General features: G+C 48.5%; 1 protein-coding gene across 2 annotated transcripts; it reads right to left on the bottom strand.

The window, feature by feature from the left end:
- Positions 1-835: 835 nt before the first annotated feature.
- On the bottom strand, positions 836-20310 carry Sall3 (spalt like transcription factor 3). 2 transcript variants are annotated; one of them, XM_034518405.2, is made up of 4 exons: positions 20162-20310; positions 5612-8503; positions 5055-5395; positions 836-3699 (listed from the first exon to the last, which is right to left on the bottom strand). In XM_034518405.2, the coding sequence occupies exons 1-4, from the start codon at positions 20241-20243 to the stop codon at positions 3268-3270; spliced, it is 3747 nt and encodes a 1248-aa protein (XP_034374296.1). In that variant the 5' UTR covers positions 20244-20310; the 3' UTR covers positions 836-3267. The 2 variants fall into 2 exon arrangements, with proteins under 2 accessions (XP_034374296.1, XP_034374295.1); XM_034518404.2 differs by having other exon boundaries at positions 5055-8503.
- Between the last annotated feature and the right edge of the window lie 1118 nt (positions 20311-21428).

Raw genomic sequence — 21428 nt, 5'->3', positions numbered from 1 at the left:
AAAAAAATTGAATTTACCATCTGACTAGCTCAAACATGTCAACACAGTTTAATTTCTAAGGATTGGGAACCACGAAGGGGGACCTGGTCAACTGGATTAGTGGTTGGCGCCTTCCTCATTCCTAAAAGAATTCTTCTTCCCTAATATTCCTGATACAAGTCACTTTAGCCTCTGAGTATCCATAGCTATTTAGTGTTTAAAAAAGAAGAAACAGATCATCTAACATAATATCCAAGAGCTCTTAAAGTTATGATTTGTAGCAATGTTATCTGTGAGACAAAGCTAACTTAAAAGCAAATGACAACTCCAGTGGGAGTGGACAGAGGCTGATGTCAGACAGCCCGTGGGAAGTCTGCCGAGCGTGGCATCCGTGAGCACACACTGCTTCCTGCACGGACTTGAGAACACCTGTCTGCTGTGGCGATCTGAAAGCTGCTACGTTCATCCAGCGCAGAGGATGGAAAGGCAAACCCCAGCGTGGCCATCTTTGGACACTGCAGATTCTCTGGCAGGCATCCCTTTTACATTCTCCTCCATGGCAGGTGCAAAGCAACATCTGAAACTGGAAAGATCAATTTTACTTGGGGGGTGGGGCGGGGCTAGGAGATCTGGAGCAGTGGCAAAGGTGCCTATCTGGCATGCATTTACAGGGCCTTGGGTTCTATGCCCAGCACTGAAAAAATAATTCAAGATCGAAGTATTTGTAGATATTGCTTAAATATAACCTGCCAACCCGTTAGACATTCCCCATGGAAAATGCCACAGACATCCATCCACCGCAAGCGACCAGCACTGCAAACTCCACCGAGAAGAATTAGGGAACACGATTCAGAAATAATACGACACCCCGCATTTTATTCAGTTCTGTATGACAAAAATAGTAACCTAGTCTACAACATCCATTTCAGTCAGTAGATGTGTCAAGCCACAGGACTTAATCATAAAATATATCAGGTCTACCAAACACCCTGGCTGGTTCCGGGAGGCCCTCACCCCGCGTGGTTTTTGTGTATAAAAATAGTGTCTCTCTTCACCACGCAGAGGGACAGCCAGCCCTGAACACAGAATGGGGGTGGTCTCTGCGCCTTCATTCACCATCTCGTTTATAACACTTTACATTTCTCTTAAGTTATATACACATCCTTTTGAGAGAAGAAAGAACACTAACATGGTACCACATACCAACCAAGACGGGGAGAAGACACACCAAGAGGACACAGATAAATAAGACATTCAACCGCTAAAGCACAGAGACATTAAGCCACCTTGACTCCTCTTCCCAAAGCCGAAGCACCTGCTCCCATCCCCACCCCAGCAAGAGATGGCAGGGCCTGAAGATGCTCCACCTCAGGACATGGAAAACAGAGCCAGAGAGGTCAGCAGTCATTTCTAAAGATGGGAAGAGCTAATGAGCTCGGAAGCTCTCTGCTCAGCCACAGGCCAGTGCTAGTCATTCCCCTGCAGCGCCTTTTCCTGCTGGTTCAGTTGTAGGAGGTGACTGCTCTATCCTTGTGTTTCACACTGTCTGGTTTGGCCTTGAGGCGCAGACAGCTCCCTGCCGAGGTACCCAGCTACCTACAATATGTCTTGAGCAGTCTGTGTGGGAAGTCCATCATGTCACATCCCAGCGTGCTTGCAATGCACTGAAATGAGGTAGTACACACAACACTGACGTTCAAGTTTCGAGTCCGCCCCGCCTCCCAGCATCTGGCTCCTTTGCTCAGTGGATGCAGTTTTAGACATGTCATCAGCAAAAGATCGGGGTTTGAATGATTGGGACACCGCACTGTGTTTGCACTTGAAAAGACAATAAATCACGAACTTAGGAAATGTCAAGGATATGACTGATTATACTGCCAGACACTCGGTATCCCAGTCTCATTTGCACCCTGACCAGTGCTATGAGGCAGTCCTGTATCGTGTGTGTGAGAGAGACAGAGGGGAGCCCACAGTAAAATCACACTTGTGCAGCGTGCACTGTTGTTCCCTGCCTTTCTATGTCAGGGGACTGAGAATAATTTGTCAAAGTTTTGTTATGGTGCTCACAGTTTTTTCAGGAGGTTTTGTAGAAAAGTTAAATAAATCATGTTAATTTAAGAAATGGCAGGTCTTATTTTATTGAGGTGCTGACAAGTCCTGGTGGCTTCTTTTCTGCTTAAACAGGATAGACTTCTCATGTTTGACTTTAAGACAAAACAATAAACTGTGACATGGGTTTTTTTTTCTCCATTTTCTTTAAACCGAAGTACTATTTATAAAATACTTTACATCTTTTTTTTTTAATTTTCAAATTATAGACAAACTTCCCTAATACAAAATACTAAAAGTGCAATTGTATAAATTAAGATTTGCAACCACATTATACAAACATTACCTCTTTATTATACAGCTTTGATAATGTGAAATCTTTACTCACAACTGTTTATAATTCTGTGAATCATTTTGCGGTGATGCTTGTCTGTAACTTCTTCCCAATCGACCGCAGGGCTACAGACCACACTAGAGAACAATTGTTCACATAGCAGCTACAAACATTTAAATTAAAGGGGAGGGGTGTTACTGACAGGTACTTGCACACAAAAAGCATGCTATCTTTCCCAATAGAACGTCACAATTTTGCCTGCATTGAATTAATCCACTTATTTATAATGAAGCAAATCTTGCTTAAAAAAAAAAAAAAAAGATCACATAGCCAGATGTATTCTGTGATACAAAAATCTTCATTTAAGGTTGGGCTATTTTATTGTCTGTTACCCGCATAATCTTAACATAAATACTATAGACGAAGAGACTGTCATTATACACAGCGTTTGGAGCGCTGAGCTGCTTCTTCAAGACGAAGAGTCCCTAAAACAGAGTTCAAGTGTCTACAGAATTTGAACAAAACCATTGAATGCAGCTCACGGGATTGCCACAGGGGATCCCGTTCCCCCACACAAAGGGGTCACTAGGTTTTAGGCGAAATGAAGTAGATATGGTCTGAGCTCTTTCTGTTCCTAAGGCCATTTTTTTTTTCAAGCATGTAAGCTTTTGTCTGAAATTTATTTAAAGGGTTGCAGAGTTCTTATCTTCAGAACAGTCAAACCCACTTGAAGTACTGCACCTCACTCACCACGACACCTTACAGCAGCTGCAGGGTGCAGAGATTTTCTGTCATGGGTAAAGTATTAATGAGAGCCTAGGCATGTGGGGTCCAAAGCCTGATGCTCCAACTCTGCAGAGAGGACTTGGGACAGAAGAGGAGGGTGGAGTCTTAAGCGTGTCCTGCTAGTTTATTCCAATTTCCTTGTTATCCTCAATGAACCTTGTGAATGGCCGGCTGGCTCCCGTCTCTGAGCTTGCTTTGTCCAAGCTGACAATGGGTGGACTACTGCCAGTACGTGTCTTGTCCACCCCGCTGGCCATGGCACCCAAAGGCGGGATGGCACCTCCACCTAGACTTACTGGGAGCTGAGGGATGCCTCCATTCTGGATGACAGAGATCTCATTGTTCTTCATGGCGAGCCCATTGGTGATGGCAGCGGCATACTGGTTCCAAAAGCTGGGGTCAACATTCATCGCCCGCGCTGCCAGGTCCTTCTGGAACATTTCAGAGAACTTCAGAGCATCACCACCGAGCAGGGCCATGGGGTTTTCCACAGACAGGCGGCGGCCACGCCTCGCGGGTGCATTGTTCCACATGTGGGTACCCATGTGTACCTGTGGGAGACAGAGAGAGATGAGCCACAGGTAAGCAGGTGGAGAACTCTGAGGCAACTGCGGATTGATTTCAACGTTTCATGGGTCCACATTCTAAGAATTAGCTCGGGGTCAGCAGAATGCAGTTAGGGGAGCTTCCCCAAGCACCTTGTATCAGACATAGTATTTCATTCTGTGAATACAAAAAGCAAAACTGTCGTGTTAAGTGAACAAACCTGCTAGATACCAACATACACAGCCTCACCCCACGAGACTACAGAGAATGTTCTAGAGGGTATCTTTAAGGATAAAGGCCCTTGGCGGTTGCCTCTTTCATTCTCCACCTTGATGTGTGCATGTGGAGGTCAGAAGACAACCTCTGGTGTTATCCTTTAAACATGGACCCTCCTTTTTGTTTTGTTTTGTTTTTTTTTTTTTTTGAGACAGGGTCTCTTCCTGGCCTGGGACTCGCCAAGTACACGAGGCGCGACCATCTCCTCAGTTCACGTTCAAGCTTTTAAAAGGTCTTGAACTTGAAGCCTTCAACTGTCCTCCTCTTTTGTTTCCCCTCAAACAGGAAAATGAGTGCCAAGACCCTCTCGGGCCACCCAGAGCAGCAGGGTCTTTAGGAGGCTCAGCACAGAAGCCACAGGTCTCGACCACTGGCACTCCCTGGACAGGCTTCTGAGGCCCAGCCAGGTGGTGTCTGTTCAGCTGAGGCCAGCAGCACAGGCGGGAACCTGGGGCATCTGTCAGCAGTCGGGCTCCAGAGAACACTCAGTCGGCTGAGCTTGGGCTTAAGCACAACATACTTCCTCCAGGCTTCAGGAGCTGCAGAACTTCTCACCCAGTGTCCTATCCAGTGGCCCTGTCTGCAGCCACACAGTTGATGGGACATTCTAGACCTCACAGAGCAAGTCTCGTCTTTGTATTATATGCTAATGTTTAAGGGTCATGTTTATTTTGTCTTCAGATTAGAGGTTTGTATACTGGGCCTGCTCACCGTATGTCTATGATGACCCTAGGCCTGAAGCAGGCCGGCCGATGCCATCAGAGGAAGCTGGCAGACAAGTGCCGCCCCCACTCCCCCGGACCCCTTTCAGGTGGAGAGATTCCTGCTTTGCTTACTGTTTAATGGGATGCATATCTTTTGAGTATGTGCACATACATGTGTACACATGTATATATACATGCACACACTATGTACACTCATACTGTACATGTACAAACAACCCACTCCACACATGTGTATACATACATACATACACACGAGGGTGAAGACAGAACCTCTGCCTGGCAGCCTAGAGAAAGGGCACGTGGCACCATCCACAGGTGCCACGTGGCTTGGCCACAGCCTCAGGCCGTGGTCCACTTACCTTGAGATTGCCCTTGGTGGTGAAGGCCCTGCCACAGATGGTGCAGCCGAAGGGCTTCTCCCCAGTGTGGGTGCGCTCGTGGATCTGCAGGGCACTGGCTGAGGAGAAGGTCTTCCCACATGACTGACAGTTGTGCTGCTTGGGTGTCCGGCGTGGTGGGGGTGCCAGCATGGGTGCCAGGCCAGGGCTCATCACTGTCTGGGGCCCAGTAGGGACTTGGACCCCGGCTGGTAGGGCTGGGCCCTCACCCAGTGCGATGGCCTTGCTGTGGCCGTTCACTTCCATTTTGATCATGGTGGGCGCAGGGCTGGAGGCCAGGCTAGGCGTGCTGTGGCTGGGACCTAGAGTAAAGTTGGGGTCAAACACCTGAGAAGGCAGCTCTTTCAACTTGTGTGTCAGTAAGTGCTGCTTTAAGTTACCCATAGTGGAGCAGCCTCGCCTGCAGACCGTGCAGACAAATGGCCGCTCCTTGGTATGGCTGCGGTAGTGGATTTCCAAAGCACTTTTGCAAGCAAAAGGCTTGCCACAGACACCACACACAGTGCTCGCACACTTACCCCGCTCTCTGCTCAGGAACAGCAGGCTGAAAGGGGCTTCCTCCTTGATGAGTGGCCGACCGGGGTGGCCCGCTGTCAGATCCAGGGCACCTCCATTTCCTGGGCCAGGGGGTGGGCTGTCCAGCCTTTCAGTCTTCAGCGGGATCTCCTGCGGATCCTCCTGGTGGCCAAGCCCTGGTGACTTGGACCGGAAGCTCTCACCATTACTGTGAGCTGGTGACAGAGCCTGGGAGGATGAGGACTCGGATAGGGCGGGGCTGCCTGCGCTGCGGCTCTCCAGGTCGCCCACCGCAGAGGAGGAGTCATTGCTCAGCCGATCGCTTTCCCCAGACCCATTTTCCACTGGCTTCAAGCTGGCCAGTTGCTGGCAGTTCATGACCGAGTCAATCATTTTCATCTGATTCTCGAGGGCGGCGATGCTGGAGATGACCGACGGGGGTGAGGGTGGGCAGGAGCCCGAGTAAGACAGAAGCGGTTTAGAGGAGTCGCTGGCTGCGTCCTTCAGCTCCGAGTCCTCCTCCATGGAGTTCTCGTCGACGTCATCGTCAAAGCTGCTGAGGGTCTCGGCATTCTTTTCATCAAAGGGCAGCTCGGCGTCCATGGCCTCCTGCAGGCCCTCCGGCAGTGGCGTGTTTGGGATCTGGCCCCCCATGTGCATCCGGATGTGCTGCTGCAGCACGACGGCGTTGGTGAACTTCTTCTGGCAGATAGGGCAAGAATGCTGCACGCGGAGCGGGGGCTTGGCGCGGTGCACCCCAAAGTGCGTCTTCAGGTTGCCTTTGGTGGTGAAGGCGCGGCCACAGATCTTACACTTGAAGGGCCTCTCCCCTGTGTGCGTCCTGTAGTGCATCTTCAGTGCACTCTGGCAGCTCAGCACACGGTGACAGATGACGCACTGGTTCGGGTCAGTCATCTTCTTATCAATGTTCTCCACCAGCTGCTGCAGCTTTGAGGTCTCTGACGTTTGCATAGAGTCAAGCAGCCCGCCGAAAGGAAATTGGGCCTTGAACTGGTCAGAGACAGCCGGGAGACCCGGGCTGCCGAGGCTTGTGCAGGCGCTGTCTGTGACGGTGGTGGCAGCGGAACTGGGCAACCCACTAACCTGCCCACCCACCACAGGAGCATCTCCTGTCCTTGTACTTGTGCAAGGCAGGCTGACTGGCTCGGCTTTAGTAAGCGAAGGCCCACTCAGGAGTGGCTGGGGTGACTCAGGCCTCACTGTGATACCAGACTCAGTATTGTTGAGGCCCGGGGATAGAGAGGTGCATTCGCTGGATGCTGGAGAGGGCCTCTGTGGGGACCGGCTGCTGGGAGTGATGCTAGGTGAGTCAGTGTAGTTGTGGGTGCCAGGGACAGTGGGGGGTAGCTGAAGCCCTACTGATGTTGGTACAGTGGGCAGCACTGGCTTACTGTCCAGCCAGGTGGTCACCGGCTTTTCTGGGGGCAGGGACATGCCATAGGGAATCCCAGAGCAGGTGGGCACATTGTCGAGGTATTCTGGGACAGGGTAGGGGTTCATCTGGATGTGGGGGTACTTCTCCTTGTGCCTCTGGAAGTGGACCTTCAGGTTGCCCTTGGTGGAAAAGCGGTTCCCGCAGATGTTACATTTGAAGGGCCGCTCCCCTGTGTGGGACCGCAGGTGGATCTGCAACGCACTGTCGCTGCCGAAGACCTTGGCACAGAACCTGCACTTGTGCTTAAAGAAAGGGTCTTCGGCACTGGCCTTCGGCTCAAACACTGAAACATTAGGGGGCTTGCCCTTGCGGTGCTTCATAAGAGCCGACAGGGGGTCCAGGGCATTGGCTGTGGCAGCGATGCTAACCAGCGGGTTGGGGAAGATGACACTACTGGATGAAGTCTGAGGTAGCAGAGGGTTTGGCAGATTGGAGGCTGAGCTGAGGAGGGGTCCAGGACCCAGGGTAGGGGGTGTAGATGCATTTTGGGGCTGCACCGTGTTGCCTACAGTGCTGGATGCTGCAGCCACGGCTCCTGGAGCTGGGCCAGTGCTACAGGCTGGGTGTGCCCCAGAATCAGTGGGGCCAGTACTGGTGCTGCAGGGAGTGCTTGTGCCGGATGCAGGCTGTGACAGGTGCTGGGGGCCATCGAAGGCTGACGGCAGGGTGGAGCCCGAGCCAGCAGAGGCAGTGGCAGGTCCAGCAGAAAGCTGGAGGGCCGCATGCGGAGTCAGGCCCTGAAGCTGTACTGAGGCTGTTCCAGGGGCACTGGCTGCGGACTTCAGTGGAGGCCCAGGCTGTCGGCTCATCAGGGCCACCTGGCTGCGGATCTGCTCGATGAGCTGGAGCTGGTGGATCTGCTGCTGCTGCAGCGCCACCAGCTGCTCTAGAATCATGGGGATGGCCACAGCGCCCACACTGCCACCAGCACCTGTGGTACCGCCCGCACGTGCACCCTGTGAGAACTGTGCCACCGCCACCTTGGTGCTGAGCAGCGTCTCCAGGGTCACATTGGTACTAGGCATGCTGAAGGCCGCAGGCTCTGGCTGTGGTGGCAGTGCAGGTGGCGGTGGGGGCACACTCGGGCCTGGAGGGCCCTTGTCCGCAGATGCCTCCACATCCATGGGCTCCGCCTCCTTTGCAGCAGCCTTCACCTCGCTGCCCTCCGTGGGCGCCACCTCCTCAGCCACCTCACTCTCAGTGCGGTCACTGGGCGAGCTGGCGGGAGAAGGTTCTGGAAAGTCCTCGGAGGGCGGCGCCGGCTCATCGTCATGCACGATCAGCACCAGCGGGTTTTTGGTGCAGGTCTTCTTGTGCTGCAGGAAGTCCGTCCACTTGAAGAACTCGGCACAGCACTTCTCACACACGCTGGTCTCCTCGCTGCCGCTCCTGCTCTCGCTGCCGCTGTCTGCGTCCTCTGCCCCGTCCCCTGGGACGCCTAGGAAACCAAGAAGAGATTACATCAGCCAGGCTCCGCCAGACAGCCACCCTCCATTTCAAAATTTTGCACATCAGTAAAATCAATATTTTTTATTTTGTACAAATTACCCCACTTCAACATTTCTGACGTCCCGGCGTGTGTGTTCTATGACTCTTTCTAGCTAGCTAATCATTTTCTTAGCACAATCCATCAAATTATGAGGCTCTATCAATTGTGGATACTGCTTCTTAATGAAATTCCATAGAAGGCATCGATTTCCAATATCTTCATACAATCCGCAGCCACCCTGTCTGTTGGGTACAAAGCCAGCCTTCGACGGGCTCATTAGGATTCCCCTTTACCATCGGGCTTCCTCATTTCCAACAAAATTAGAGACGCCTCTGCCAGTTCACTTAACATTGCCGAGCTAATCCGTAACCTTTCCCACACACCAGCACCTGACAGGAAGCCTGTGTGGTGTGGTCTGGGCTCCTGGATTTATCATCTCTAAACCCAGCTGAGGTGGTGCTGATTTAACGTGATCCCACAGAACCTTCTGAGTCAATAGGCATTTATTTCACATAGGAAATTTAGGCTAAATGCTATGATTTGTGAACATAACAAAGAAACTATAAGCACTTCTTAAGATCCCAATAGTGTTCTTCTCTTCTCTCTTTCGGAAGGAGGAATCCTCTACATTTCAGAACTTGCCATATGACTATCAATATACACTAGGTCTAAAATGAATCATGTTTTAGTACAATTAATCGGTTCTGTCAGATGCCATATTCTTTGGCAAAATGAACTTAAAATTACATGTTATTGTGATTAGCCAATAGAGTTCAGTGGTTTGCTAACAAACTAGGAATTATATATTTAAAGTTCATTGATGTTGACATGTTTAACATGAGAATGTTGTAGTCAGACACACTTTTTGTACCTATTTTCATCTATTCTCATAGAAAGACTTAGCAAATTATATGCTTGCACCATCGTGGAAAAGCCTCTAATTGGTTACACATGTTTAATTACTGTTGTAGGCAGCTACTTCCTCTGTCTCCCCTAACCCTCTTGTGCCGAATAACAACCGTGTTTAATGAACAACTCTAATTCACACCTGATCAAATAAATAGCTGTACGGGAACAAGAAATCGACACCGGGTGACACTTCTGGTTCTTGCTTTTTGGGTCACCATGGTGGGGTGGGGTGCCCGCCGCTGCCTGGTTTGGCGTGTCAGCTTGGGTGCCACTGACTTGAAGGGTTTTTGTTTCATCGGCTTGCAGATGGAGTGACAGCAACAGATCGGTGGTTGAACAGAGCAAGTGTCACAAGCCAGTCAGCTCTTTGTTCCATGTGCAAAGTTGGGGTGGAGAGCAAACCAGCCCCAGTCCGTCCTGAAAAGACACTGGTGTCCTAAGACTAGCACATGCACTTGCTAAAAAAAAAGTCTCTAACAATTTTCTTTTAAGGTTTGTTTTTGGGGTGGGGAGTTAAGTCAGCACCATATTGAGAGAAATCTATTTGTTGTCGTCTTTGTTTTTGTTTGTTTGTTTGTTTTTTAACTTTGTCCAGGAAACCCCCCCCCTTTGCCTGGAAAATGAAATTTTTTTTTTTTTTTTTTTTTGCGGCTGGTCGGTCGCTTTCCATGAGGCCATTATTTCCAGGTAATTTATACATGCCTATAAAAATTATTAGCAGCATTCAATTAGCATTTTCTTAACTGGCTAAGCCATTTGAAGGGGAAAGAACTTAGAGCTGCAGCCCATAAACCCCATAGACTTTTAAAGTAAACTCAGTGCGGAGATCAGGCTGCAGCAGCACTCTCATTACAGCGTGGGGGAAGGAACGTAATAGGTATCCATAATGAGGTTGAGGGTAGCTGGGAGCAAAGACACAGCCGATTTATACCGCAGATAGGCACATTAGCAAAACAAATACTCCGTGCTCAACTTTGCTCAATGTATGCAAAACTAATTGTAAACCTGCTTAAGGTTATGGAACAGGGCTTGGGGAGGGGCGGGGTGTGTAGAATTTTTTAATCATTGAATAAAAAAAAAAAAAAAAAAAACACTATGAGCTCTTCAAAATTCCAGTAACTTAATTTTAAGTTTTAACAAAATGCCATTTTTTAAACTTATGGTTTCTCTTTAATTAATTGTATAGTGCTTTTCAAAACCATATATATATCTCACATATTACATATGTGTTATATATGGACATTTAAAAGCTTATTGTCATTAAGCAGTAAAATAAATGCACAGAAATAACAAAGCAGGAGGCTAACTTTAAAAAGTTGCATTCCAGTGTGTAAAGCTATGATATAAAAAGTATACTTTTGGTACTTTCTTTAAAAGGAAATGGCAATAAATCAAAAATTGCCAATGCCTTGAAATATTGTCTATATTGTCTTTAAGGAGATAAAAATGCACAGTACATAAAACACACAAAAATTGAAGGTTTAAAATTTAAATTTACAATATCAAACAGTATCCTACTAAAAGAACACTTTTTCTATATGTTCAGTGTGTGTTAGAAACAATTCATTCAAAAAATGCTTAAAAGTGGGCTGACTTTGAGATCATTTAAAGTGCATTCAGTGTAGAAAGAATTAATTTGCATAACTGTAAGTAAGTTATATCTTCAAAAATAAGCATTTCCCAGATTTCCCTTATAACAAAGTATACCCAGAATACCCATGCTTCTCAAAAGGGTCTCGGCCCACACAATTTCCTATTTACCTTAAAGATTTGCATTTTTACATTCCCATTAGTTTTTTTATGTGTTAAAGTATTTTTAGGGTTCACTTCCAGATGCACTGAAGCTGAGAAGGGATCCCTCAGGTAATTCATTCCTTTCTTTTCTTTCCTCTCTTTTTCTTTTCTCTCTCTCTCTCTCTCTCTCTCTCTCTCTCTCTCTCTTTCTTTCTTTCTTTTTCTTTCTTCTTTCCTCCACTGCAAAGACGGCTAAATTATAAGTGTTTCTTAGCTGTACGGAGTGTGTGGAATATTTGAGCACGTTCTGCCAAATAACGTCATTTTGTTTAATGCAATGTTAAGTGACAATTATCCCAACATAAGATACTTTGTTCAAAGTAAAACGATCCTCCACCTATAGTCCTTCCAAGCTGAAGGAGGAAATTGTGGGGAAAAGGCGTTCTGACCCTTCGGACCCGTTAACAGTTCTTTATGTGAATGAGCCCCACAAGGAAACCAAGCCTGGTAACAATTTGCTTATGAGCCAAGCTTCATCATGAATTTCACTGTTGGCAAAAGACTGATCTTAAAAACTACAGTCAGTGAGGGGAAAATTCTTCAGTATGATTTGCATTTCTTATCTGGGGCAAATAAATTAGAATGACCACTTAACATTTCTGCTGGGGTCTGTTTAAAAATGCCAGTAACACAGACTCTTCAGTGTCTTACATGATCAAGCTAGAGATGTGTTTTCCAAATTTGAATGTAACTAGACCTCCTTTAGAAAAGCTGGAGTTATGCAGAAGTTTATTATGAGAGGCACAAGTACAAATAAAAGACTAATGTTCCCTCTGTGAAATTAAACTTGCTTGCCTCTATTTGAAATGTTTTTTAAGTCACAAAATACTCTTTCACTGAACTGATGGATGATCAGGAATAACTGAACGTGGTATGCTTTCCTAAGGATAGGACTCTTTGGAGCATCGAGCCGTTTTCCTGACTCACAGATCGCTAATGTTGACCTCTGATGAATTCTACAGAGAGTGAGAGAAATTACATTAGAGTCTGCGTTCGAGCACAGGTATGTATAGCACTGTCTATGTGCAGAGTTGACATTGTTATTTGTTCTCTGTAGGAGAAAACCCAGGTGGGTGCCTGGCTGCTTTATATTTTATCATGTTGCTGCTACTGGCCTTTAACTGCCATCTTGTAAAGCCAAGATTACATTATTCAACCATGTCTCACTTACGCTTACAGTCTGAACTGGCCACCATGCTAAAAAGTAAAAGTTATTAACTCATCAGTTAATATTGCTTCAAATTTTTATTTACGGGTAACCCCGAGTCAGAGAGGCACACTCTTCAAAAGGACAACAACAACAAAATCTTTAAGAAATGCATTAGCAATTTAAGTTTTTATTCTTTCTTTCTTTTTCTTTTTGAGGAGAGGACTTAAAAAAAACAAGCATTCTAATCAATCTCATTTGTGTCAAAGTAATTTATATATATATTTTTTACCTAGTGGTTGTTCAACAGCTAAGACTTGAAACCCACTAGGCAGGGATTAGACAGGCGTTTGATGGCACTTCACTATAAAGGTTACATATGCTCATACCCTATGAGGAGAGAAAATGCTAACCAGTTGACCAACTAATTCATCTGGGTGTTGGATCTCCCTTCTGAAAGGGCCTTCTTCCTGGTTGGCAGACCAGTATGTGACAGTGCTACAAGCTCAAGATACCTACCAAAAGGACCACACAGTCCTCACTATCCTAGGAAATCAGTCATCTATATTGGAGGAGGCAGAAAAATAAATCTGGGGTTGATTAGTAGTCCTCCCAGCACTTGGGGTTCCTAACTCCATCTTGAGCAACAGTCATGTCTGCGTCTGGCAGAGGAGAGGGAGAAGGCCCATAGCCCCTTAGAGAAAGCCACAAGGCACCTAGCTAGCTGCAGTGTTTTTGTATTCACTGATAAAACAGCATGTTTAATAAAAACCTCCTTAGTCTTTCTCACCCACGGCTGCTTCCGAGTGAGTGAGTCTCTGGCTTTCACTTCTGGTCAGTTTTGGAAAATGACCCCATGCTCTCTCTGTCTTCCAGAGCATGATGGTCTATTTCAAGCCCCCAAGTGAAGACACTGCAATGTCTAAACATGAGACTCCCTGCTTTCTCTATACAAATAGTCATGCACAGGTCTTAGCAAGGCTTATTTTCAGTTTCCCTTTTCAGAAGTGTAAAGAATTTCACTCATTACAAAGCAGCAGTAAAATTGCTGATTTATGGTTTCCTTTACTTTGCTACATATTTTCTATTCACTACAATTGACAAAGGGAGAAGGCAGACTTGTTTAGTACACAGAGAGGAGTATAAACTTCTCTTACACTTTAAAATGCCAGGTAGGTCTTCCCCACAGGAAACCCTACTTTTCCCTTTGTCTTTCCAGCTCTTAAAAATGTAGCCAGCATTCCTCAAGTTTTCTCAAACTCTTTGGAGACACTTATTTTCTTGCAAATTAATTCTTTTTTAACTCCTTATGATAGCTTTGAATCCCATAAAGAAAGATGAATTATCGCCATACTGAGCCCAAGCTGTGTCACAGGAGGAGACAAATAGAGACCCCCACTGGGTTTAACAATGTAGAAGAAATTCCAGGCGCAAAAGAAAAATTCCTGTCCTTTTCCCCCAGACCTGGAAGCGTGCGCTCACGGAGTTGAACGGTGGAGGGCAGTCTTGCTATGCTCAGGGTGGCACTGACCCAACCCGTCCCTCTCACTCAGTGACCCACATCACAAATTTGTTAAGTCACGACCACCTGTGGCACAGGCCCCAGGCGTCTTCTGTTTAAACTGGTTCAGTTTTAATCTTGTGCGGCGAGCTCCGGGGACTGAGATGCTGTCCCTTTATGGGTACAAAGTTGAAGTAGCAGTGCACGCACAGTCACTTTGATAGAAAGATGTTCCTTGCACTTCGAGGTGTGAACCATCAGCCTTTCATTCTGTTGTCCGGCTTGACTCACACTCGTATCCCCGAGCTACACACACACACACACACACACACAGAGAGAGAGAGAGAGAGAGAGAGAGAGAGAGAGAGAGAGAGAGAGAGAGAGAGAGAGAGCTGAGACGTGTCAGAAGCCAGCAACTCTGGTCATAATTTGGTGAAGGTGGTTGAAATACAGAGATTCCCACCATCCAAGGCAAGAACATCCATCCTAGAAAGTGTGCGCCTGATTGAAATTCACTATCAGAGTGCATACAACCGCCCAGCCCCACCCTTCTTCCCTCACTTGGTGAGGGGTTTGGGGGATAGAGTGAGGAGGCAACATGGATTTCGTGCAGAAATGTCTAGGATGAAATAGCTCTATGCACACAGCAACTAGGAAAGAGACTGACATCACCTGAAAGCGTTAGGCTTTGGGCAACTGGGCTAGAGAACTAAAGCATTTCCTCACTGACCCTCAGCACTTCATGGTGCTGCTTCATCTCTATGGGAGAAATTTACATACAAGCAGAAAGTCATCCTGGAAAAGCCACCCCCCCACCCCCACGACGCCAGTGACTCTGCATGTGCACAAATTACACAAGACTATTATCAAACAGCTCAGTCTGAGGCCACTCCGAGGACCCCGTAATGCTCAGGAATGAGGACAAAGTGCCCTGGCACCTGCAGGGTTAATTAAACCGTTCAAGATGTAATGGCTACACAAAAGCGAGCCAGTTTCTCTTCTTCCAAGAGCTATAAACACTTGTGCCGAGCTGGATGGCATTTGATAAGCTTGCACTGCTCGGAACAAACTCGTGGGATCTCTAGTTAACACTCAGACTCGGAGTTCACACTGTACAGAACGGTGGGTGAGTCCTGTTGCCAAGGTCAACGGCACAGGAACACTAATTGTATTATAAGCTTGACATCTAGTGGCCACCCCTGGCAGGGTAAAGCAGGCAAAGGTTAAATCAGCAAGGCCTGTCACAGCCTTCCTAACCACTCACCTTCAGGGAGAGGAGACACAAGCTGGCCAGCATTCTGCCACCCACATTTCCTAGGACCACACTTAAAGACAAAAACCGGTTCCATGCCATACTCTAAAGAATGCACAGGGGGCTGAGCATCCTAGAGTACACCCCCACTCAGCTAGAGGTGAGAGGAAAGGTCCACCCTCAGAGGGGAGACCATTCGGGAACCATCAGCCCCCTTTGGTGGCCAGAACCCCTTTCCTTTAATTAAGAAATAAATCAATCTTGGTCTCAAGCATAAAGGTCATTCCATTATTTTGTTAAAAACCTGTATTTTTCACTTGTCTTGTCCGTCTGGCAGTCACACAGTTAACCACACCTTAAATCATAACAAAATTTCCTGTTGAAATTTTGAAATCATAACAAAATTTCTTGTTGAAATCACAAGAGAAAAAAATCCAAAATGTTTTAAAAACAGTTCGCTTGCAACAATGACTAAAATTCGATTTTCCCACACAGATTGCATATGAAAAGTGCAGCAACTTCACGGGCACTTATTACAGAGCCAGCAGGAGAATTACCTCACATGTTCATGAGACTGTCTAAGAGTCACTGGCCTTTCTTATACTGGCAACTAGTCAAGAAATCACGGAGGAAAACAAAAGTCATCGAGACAGTAAAGGGAAAGAGAGAAAAGAGAAACCCTTCTTTTTCATATTATTTCTTGAAACGACACTCAAAAACTAGGTTGCTGTATTAAAAGATGGTGAAAAAAAATCGCATTAGCAGCTTAAGACTTTTAACTTACTTACATAAGACCTCGTGCCAAGACTTACACACGAGGATGCTAAATTCCAGCTGATGGTCAGTTCAGAGAGCAGAAATCTTGGCTCTGTTTACTGCATTTCCCATTCCCAAAGAAAATGCTCTTAAGGCCACCAGGAGGTGGACGGTAGGGCTGAAAATGAAATCTGACCTACTTTTTGTCTGTTTTAGCCATCATTCTAGATACAAAGAAATAATCAGCTTGCTAAGTAATTCCTGCTGTTTCTCCCTCCGTACCTTTCCCTCTCGCTCGGTCTGAAACACATCTGAAAAACCTGGATTATGCATAGGCTTTGAAAAGTTTAGAATACACTCTACTTAAATTCCCTAACTCTAGTCTCATACTCAGCTCTCTTTGAGGTGGTATTAATTGGCACCCATTTTAAGAGTGCGCATTTTTAAACAGGTTAAGGTTTTTTTTTTTTTTTTTTTTTTTGAGCGCTGTTTTAAAAAGAAATGTTTGCAAATTCTTTCTCCCCCTCCCCCCTCCTCTTACTTTTTACCTTTCGTGTTTCAGAGAGAGAAAACAATCTGCCAGTGGAGGTAAGAAAGTGGCTTCTGTATTGTCCCTTTTGGTATGCTGAATTGTAAATGCGACTACTGGGAGAGGGAGGGGGAGGCGAACCCTGCATATACAGATAAAAGAAAAAAAGCTCTCCTCACTGAGCTCCGGTGGCTTTCTCTCCCTGAACTTAAGCAGTCTGTGAATTCCACTGGTTGGTTCTTAGGTGGAAGCTTACCGCATTTGAAAGAAATTTCAAGATAGTCATATACTGGGAGCTGGTGGAAAATAAAAACACTATGAGGTCATTAGTGGCTACAGAAAGATGCATCCTCAGAACTGTTTTAAATTACAACATTCTTTTGTTCTTCCTTAAACGCAGACTTTCCCAGGACAGAGACATGCATCTTTAGGGACTGCCCTAAAAGATTCTTTTTTTTTTCTTTTGCCGGCACACGGTTGCAATGTCTTTAAAGTTCTTGGTAGGGCTTGAGTGTGGCACTGTCACTGCAAGTTTTAATTAGTTTTTCTTAGAACAAAAATCTTCAGCTGGCTCAGAGGATAACATTATTGGTGGCACAGATCTAACTGAATCCTGGTGCTGAATCACATCTACTTCTAAAATGGGAAATAGTCACAGATAAACAGTTTTAAACGACAGACTCTATTGGGGATTTGAGTCTCAGTAACTTAAAATAAAAATGTATCACAGGGTAACTCCAGAACTTTCCATAAGGCAGCTTTGCTTGCTTTCATGCAGATTTGTCAATCATTCCTTCAGTCTAAAAGGTTCAGGGAACCAAAGCTGTTGCTGCCTTTTTCTTATTGTTTGTCTAAAAATCAAACTCTGAAAAATAAATCTTTAAAATATGCGGTGTCCACTGGAAATCAACATGACTATGCATCTTTGGCCTCCTCTCTATATATATTCATTCATATTCTCTCTCTCTCTCTCTCTCTCTCTCTCTCTCTCTCTCTCTCTCTCTCTCTCTCTCTTTCTCTCTCTCTCTTTTACATAAGGTATCCGTCCTGTATGGTATTAACAAAAGCCTTCAATTCCTCTGCAGAGATGGACCTGGTGCTTTAATTAACATGTCACACCCAAACTGATACAAAGGAACCATTTACTTCATTTCTAAAACACTGTAGACTTGACTCACTTGTAACTTCACCGAGCATATGTTTGTCTCCCCTGCATGTAAAACAATTTAAGAATTTGAAATGACAATGGAGTAATTTAGTTTACACAACCACTTATCTTTTTTTTTAAAACCTACTTCTCTTGGTTATGTTAGAGTTAAGACAGCACCAGCATTCCTTGACTTCATGGGGAACAGAGCATCTTTTATGCTCCATGAGCAATCTGCTTCAGAACAATTACATCAGAAAGAACTTATTTTAACAGTTTGCCTGAACTACCCTTCAAACCCGAATAGCACATGCAGCTTTACTAGGGCTGAGCCTCAGACAGGCTATTTTTGGCCTGTTGCAAAATATGCTGAGGAACTGTGGCAACCTCGGGCTCAGAAGTCTGAATGACTGTAGAAAACACAGCCTGGATAGAAACGCTGCTACTGAAAGGAGAGAAAACCTGGATATGGAAGAGTCTCGAAATAAATTCGAGCAGCGAGCAGAATTCAAAAGAGAACTCGTAAATAATTGACTATCTGGGGTTTTCAACACGGTCGGGGTTATATATCCTCCGACATGTTTACACGATTAACTTTACCACACTCACATTTCTGAAGCGAAATTAAAAATGAACAACGGTGCCTCGGCTTGTTAATTGTTAAATACCCGAGCTTTTACTCTATTAATTAAAATATGCTTTAATAAAAGGAGACATTGCACATTTTGATAACGACCCTACAAAGCGGAGAAGTATTTACACTGTTGCATTTTAGAGCGGCTGTGAAAGCGGATTTTGAGCTATTCAGGAGCCGCAATAATGAAGCTTTAAAATCCCTCACTGGGATGCAGTGTAGTTCTTTTGAGGGAAAGACTGTCTTTCTCATTCGGCAGAAATAAATCCATTCATTTGATCATGTAGTCATTGAGGGTAATACAAAACAACCCAAGTGTGAGAAATTCTATGTGAAGAAGTAAACAAAACAAAAAAATCCATTTCCATGACAAAAAGATTCTTTGTCCCTAATCTACCCAACATATGCAAGCGTTTCTTTTTAGCATATCGCCCGTTCTAATCTTGGCTGACTTGGCTGCAGAGATGCGGGTCCCTCACCTCACGGCAACAAAAAGACCCAACGAGTCCCATTTGATTTAATTCATTCCAGGGCTGCTATGGACATTTTCTCACTTTCTACTACGACGTGCACGTTTTGTCAAACTTTACCGATGTGTGTTAAAACTTAAATTCTGTCTATTAGGGTTTTGAGGTTTTTTTAAAGATGGTATTATTTTCATAGTTAAAAGATTATTTAGTATCTGCCTCTAAACAATTTACAATAGGTTGATCATAAAAAGTTGGCTTTTAAGGAATAAATTATTCCACCTCGATTAGCTGGGGAGGGGCTCTGTGTCATACATGGTCGCCCCTACTCGGCCTCCTTGCTGGTGCACTGAGGATCCTGGCAAGGCGGGCCAAAACTGGCGCCCAGGGCTCACGGATTCAGGGTGCCATAAACTTTAGGGTGCCAAAGTTCAACTATACTAAATTCGCATCTTCTCCAGTGTCTGCACTTGTCCGGTCCTGCACTTTTGGATGGTTCTAGGAGGAAGTTCCTACCATCGAAGTAACTGCGAAGGTGCCTCCGGAGCCCGATTTCCGTACGTCCAAAAGAGTATGAAAAGGCCGAAGGGAAAACTTGGAATCCGCCAGAAACGTGCTGAGGTCCTACCACATACACACACTAGCCCCCAAAAGAAACAGCTGTGCTCGCGCCCCACAATTCCCTAGTCGGCCATTAACGAAAGGCCAAGAGACATTTACTTCCCCACTTGCTTCCGAAAGGGATGATTGGATTTGTCAACGCTCTGGGACTCCGCGGGGCTCGCGGCCTGAGGGTCACCCGAGGCGGCCTGCTGGCGGTATCAAAGACAAGCAACAGAGACTGGGATCACCGAGGTGGCGTTGGGGCCCCGGGTAGGCTCCAGGCGAGCACCGGCTGAGCACCAAGGCGCGCGGCGCCTAACAAAGCTGGCCAGGCGGCGGCTTCCAGGGCCCGCGTCAAGCGGTAGGTGAGCCCCGGACGCGTTCCCCGCTGCTGCACCCTCCCTGGGGTCAGTTCTGAGCTACACCAGGGTCCCCGCGCGTTCTGGACGCTCCGGGCCCACCAAAGCAGCGTGTGGGCTCAGAGAGCCAGAGCCGCACGGAAGCGGCAGCGCAGACCCCCTCCCGCCCGCTCGCCTCCAGCCGGCCTCAGCCTCCGGCCCAACCGACTCGGATCCGTCCTGGAGCCAGCCCGGCCGCAGCGCCCTCCGCGCGCAGCTCCCCAAGTCCGAGCAGCGGAGCCAAGTTTACTTGGCCCGCAACTCTTTTCCGCTCCCGCGCGCTTCGAGGGAGTAGCAGTCCCGGTTGGTCAGCCTGGCCGCGGGGCCGGACTCAGAGCTAGCATTCGCTCCGGGGAACAGGGGAACTTTCTCTCACTCCGAGACACGCGCAGTCGCTCCCACCGCCCGCGCTTCCCAACCTGGGTGGGCGCCCCAGAACTCCGGGCCACCCTGAGGTCCCCGGCCCTCACCGTGCTCCGAAGCCCCGTCCTGCGGCGGCAGCTCCTCGTCCGACTTGAGATGCTGGGGCTTGGCCTGCTTGCGCCGAGACATGCTGCTAGCGGCGCTCCGGCCCCGTGCGGGGCAGCGGCATCAGCGGGGTGGCCGGCGGGGACAGCGCGGGGTGGGCACGGGGCGGCCGGGCGGGCGAGGGGCGCGGGGCGCGGGGCGGTGGCGGCGGCTGCGCGGGCCGCGCATGGGGCTGAGCAATTAGGCTGGTGAATAATGCATGGCCATTAGCGGAGGGCCGCGCCGATTGGCCGGCCTCCAGCGGACTCCGGCGGCCTATGCAAATGAGGCCGCTCTCGCAATTAGCGGCCGCGCAGGCGAGGAGGGGCCGCGGCGCCCGCGGACCGGGGTGCGCGCCGCCCCGCGTCGCTCACATCGCGGGCTCCGCCGCCCGCCCGAGCTCAAGCGCAGCGCTTGTCCGTCGCCCAGGTGCGGCTCCGGCGGGCCGGGGTGCGGCGCGGGCCGTGGCGGCGGCCCCTCCGCGCCGCGCAGGCTGCAAACTTTGGTGGCGTCCGCGCGGCGCCGTCTCCGCCGGCGCGCCGGGCTCGCCCCTTTATAGAGTGTCTGCGCCGCCGCCCGCGCCGCGCACCCCCCCCCCCCCGCCGCCGGGCCGCCCCTCCCGGAGCGAGCGGCCGCGGGCAGGGCTCCGGCCCGGCGCCTTTGTCTCGCCGGGGTCGCCCGGGCGCCGCACAGCCTGCGCTCCGGGCCGCCGACCGCTTCTGGTCCTCGGGAAGCGACTCGCCGCGCCGCCCGGCAAGCCCGGCCCGCTCCGGCTCAGGTGCCCCTGTCTCCGGACTTTCTCTTCCGGCTCCTGTCCACTTCGCGGGCTCCTCCGGCGACCCGCCAGGCTCGGAGGCTCGCGGCCGGAGCGGAGTGCGCACCGTGGGGTGGCGGGACTTCGGCAAGAGCAACTTTCCGGTTCGGAAGCGGCGCGGGCCTCGCGGCTCCTCCCCTCCCTGCGTTCTCCTCCCCTCTGCTGTCCCCCGCCCTCCCCACCCCCGGTCCCCACCGACTCCGGAGCGCCTGCCCCGCCCGCTGCCACCACCAGGGCTTCACGGCTCCGCGCCCGCCTGCCAAGGCCTCCCCACCGCGGACGGCTTCTTAAGTCCAGGGGAGGGAGGGGACAGCGGGGCCTAGGTATCGCTCCCCCCTTCCCGTTCCCGCCGGCTCCGTGGCCCCAGCGCCTACTGTCCAGGCCTACGGAGTGGGCAACGAATGCGACTCAAAGTT

Source organism: Arvicanthis niloticus, chromosome 14, assembly GCF_011762505.2.
Source record: "Arvicanthis niloticus isolate mArvNil1 chromosome 14, mArvNil1.pat.X, whole genome shotgun sequence".
Classification (NCBI taxonomy): Eukaryota; Metazoa; Chordata; class Mammalia; order Rodentia; family Muridae; genus Arvicanthis; species Arvicanthis niloticus.
Note: the sequence above shows the minus strand (reverse complement) of the source record. Positions and strands in the feature narration are given on the sequence as shown.

Bases quoted from the DNA above. Each gene is read 5' to 3' on its own strand.
- Sall3 (XM_034518404.2), bottom strand. From the start codon at position 20,243: ATGTCTCGGCGCAAGCAGGCCAAGCCCCAGCATCTCAAGTCGGACGAG. The intron at 8,504-20,161 runs GTGAGGGCCGGG...TTGGTTTCCTAG, and splicing joins GGACGGGGCTTCGGAGCACG to GCGTCCCAGGGGACGGGGCA. The intron at 3,700-5,054 runs GTAAGTGGACCA...TGTCTCCCACAG, and splicing joins CCACCAAGGGCAATCTCAAG to GTACACATGGGTACCCACAT.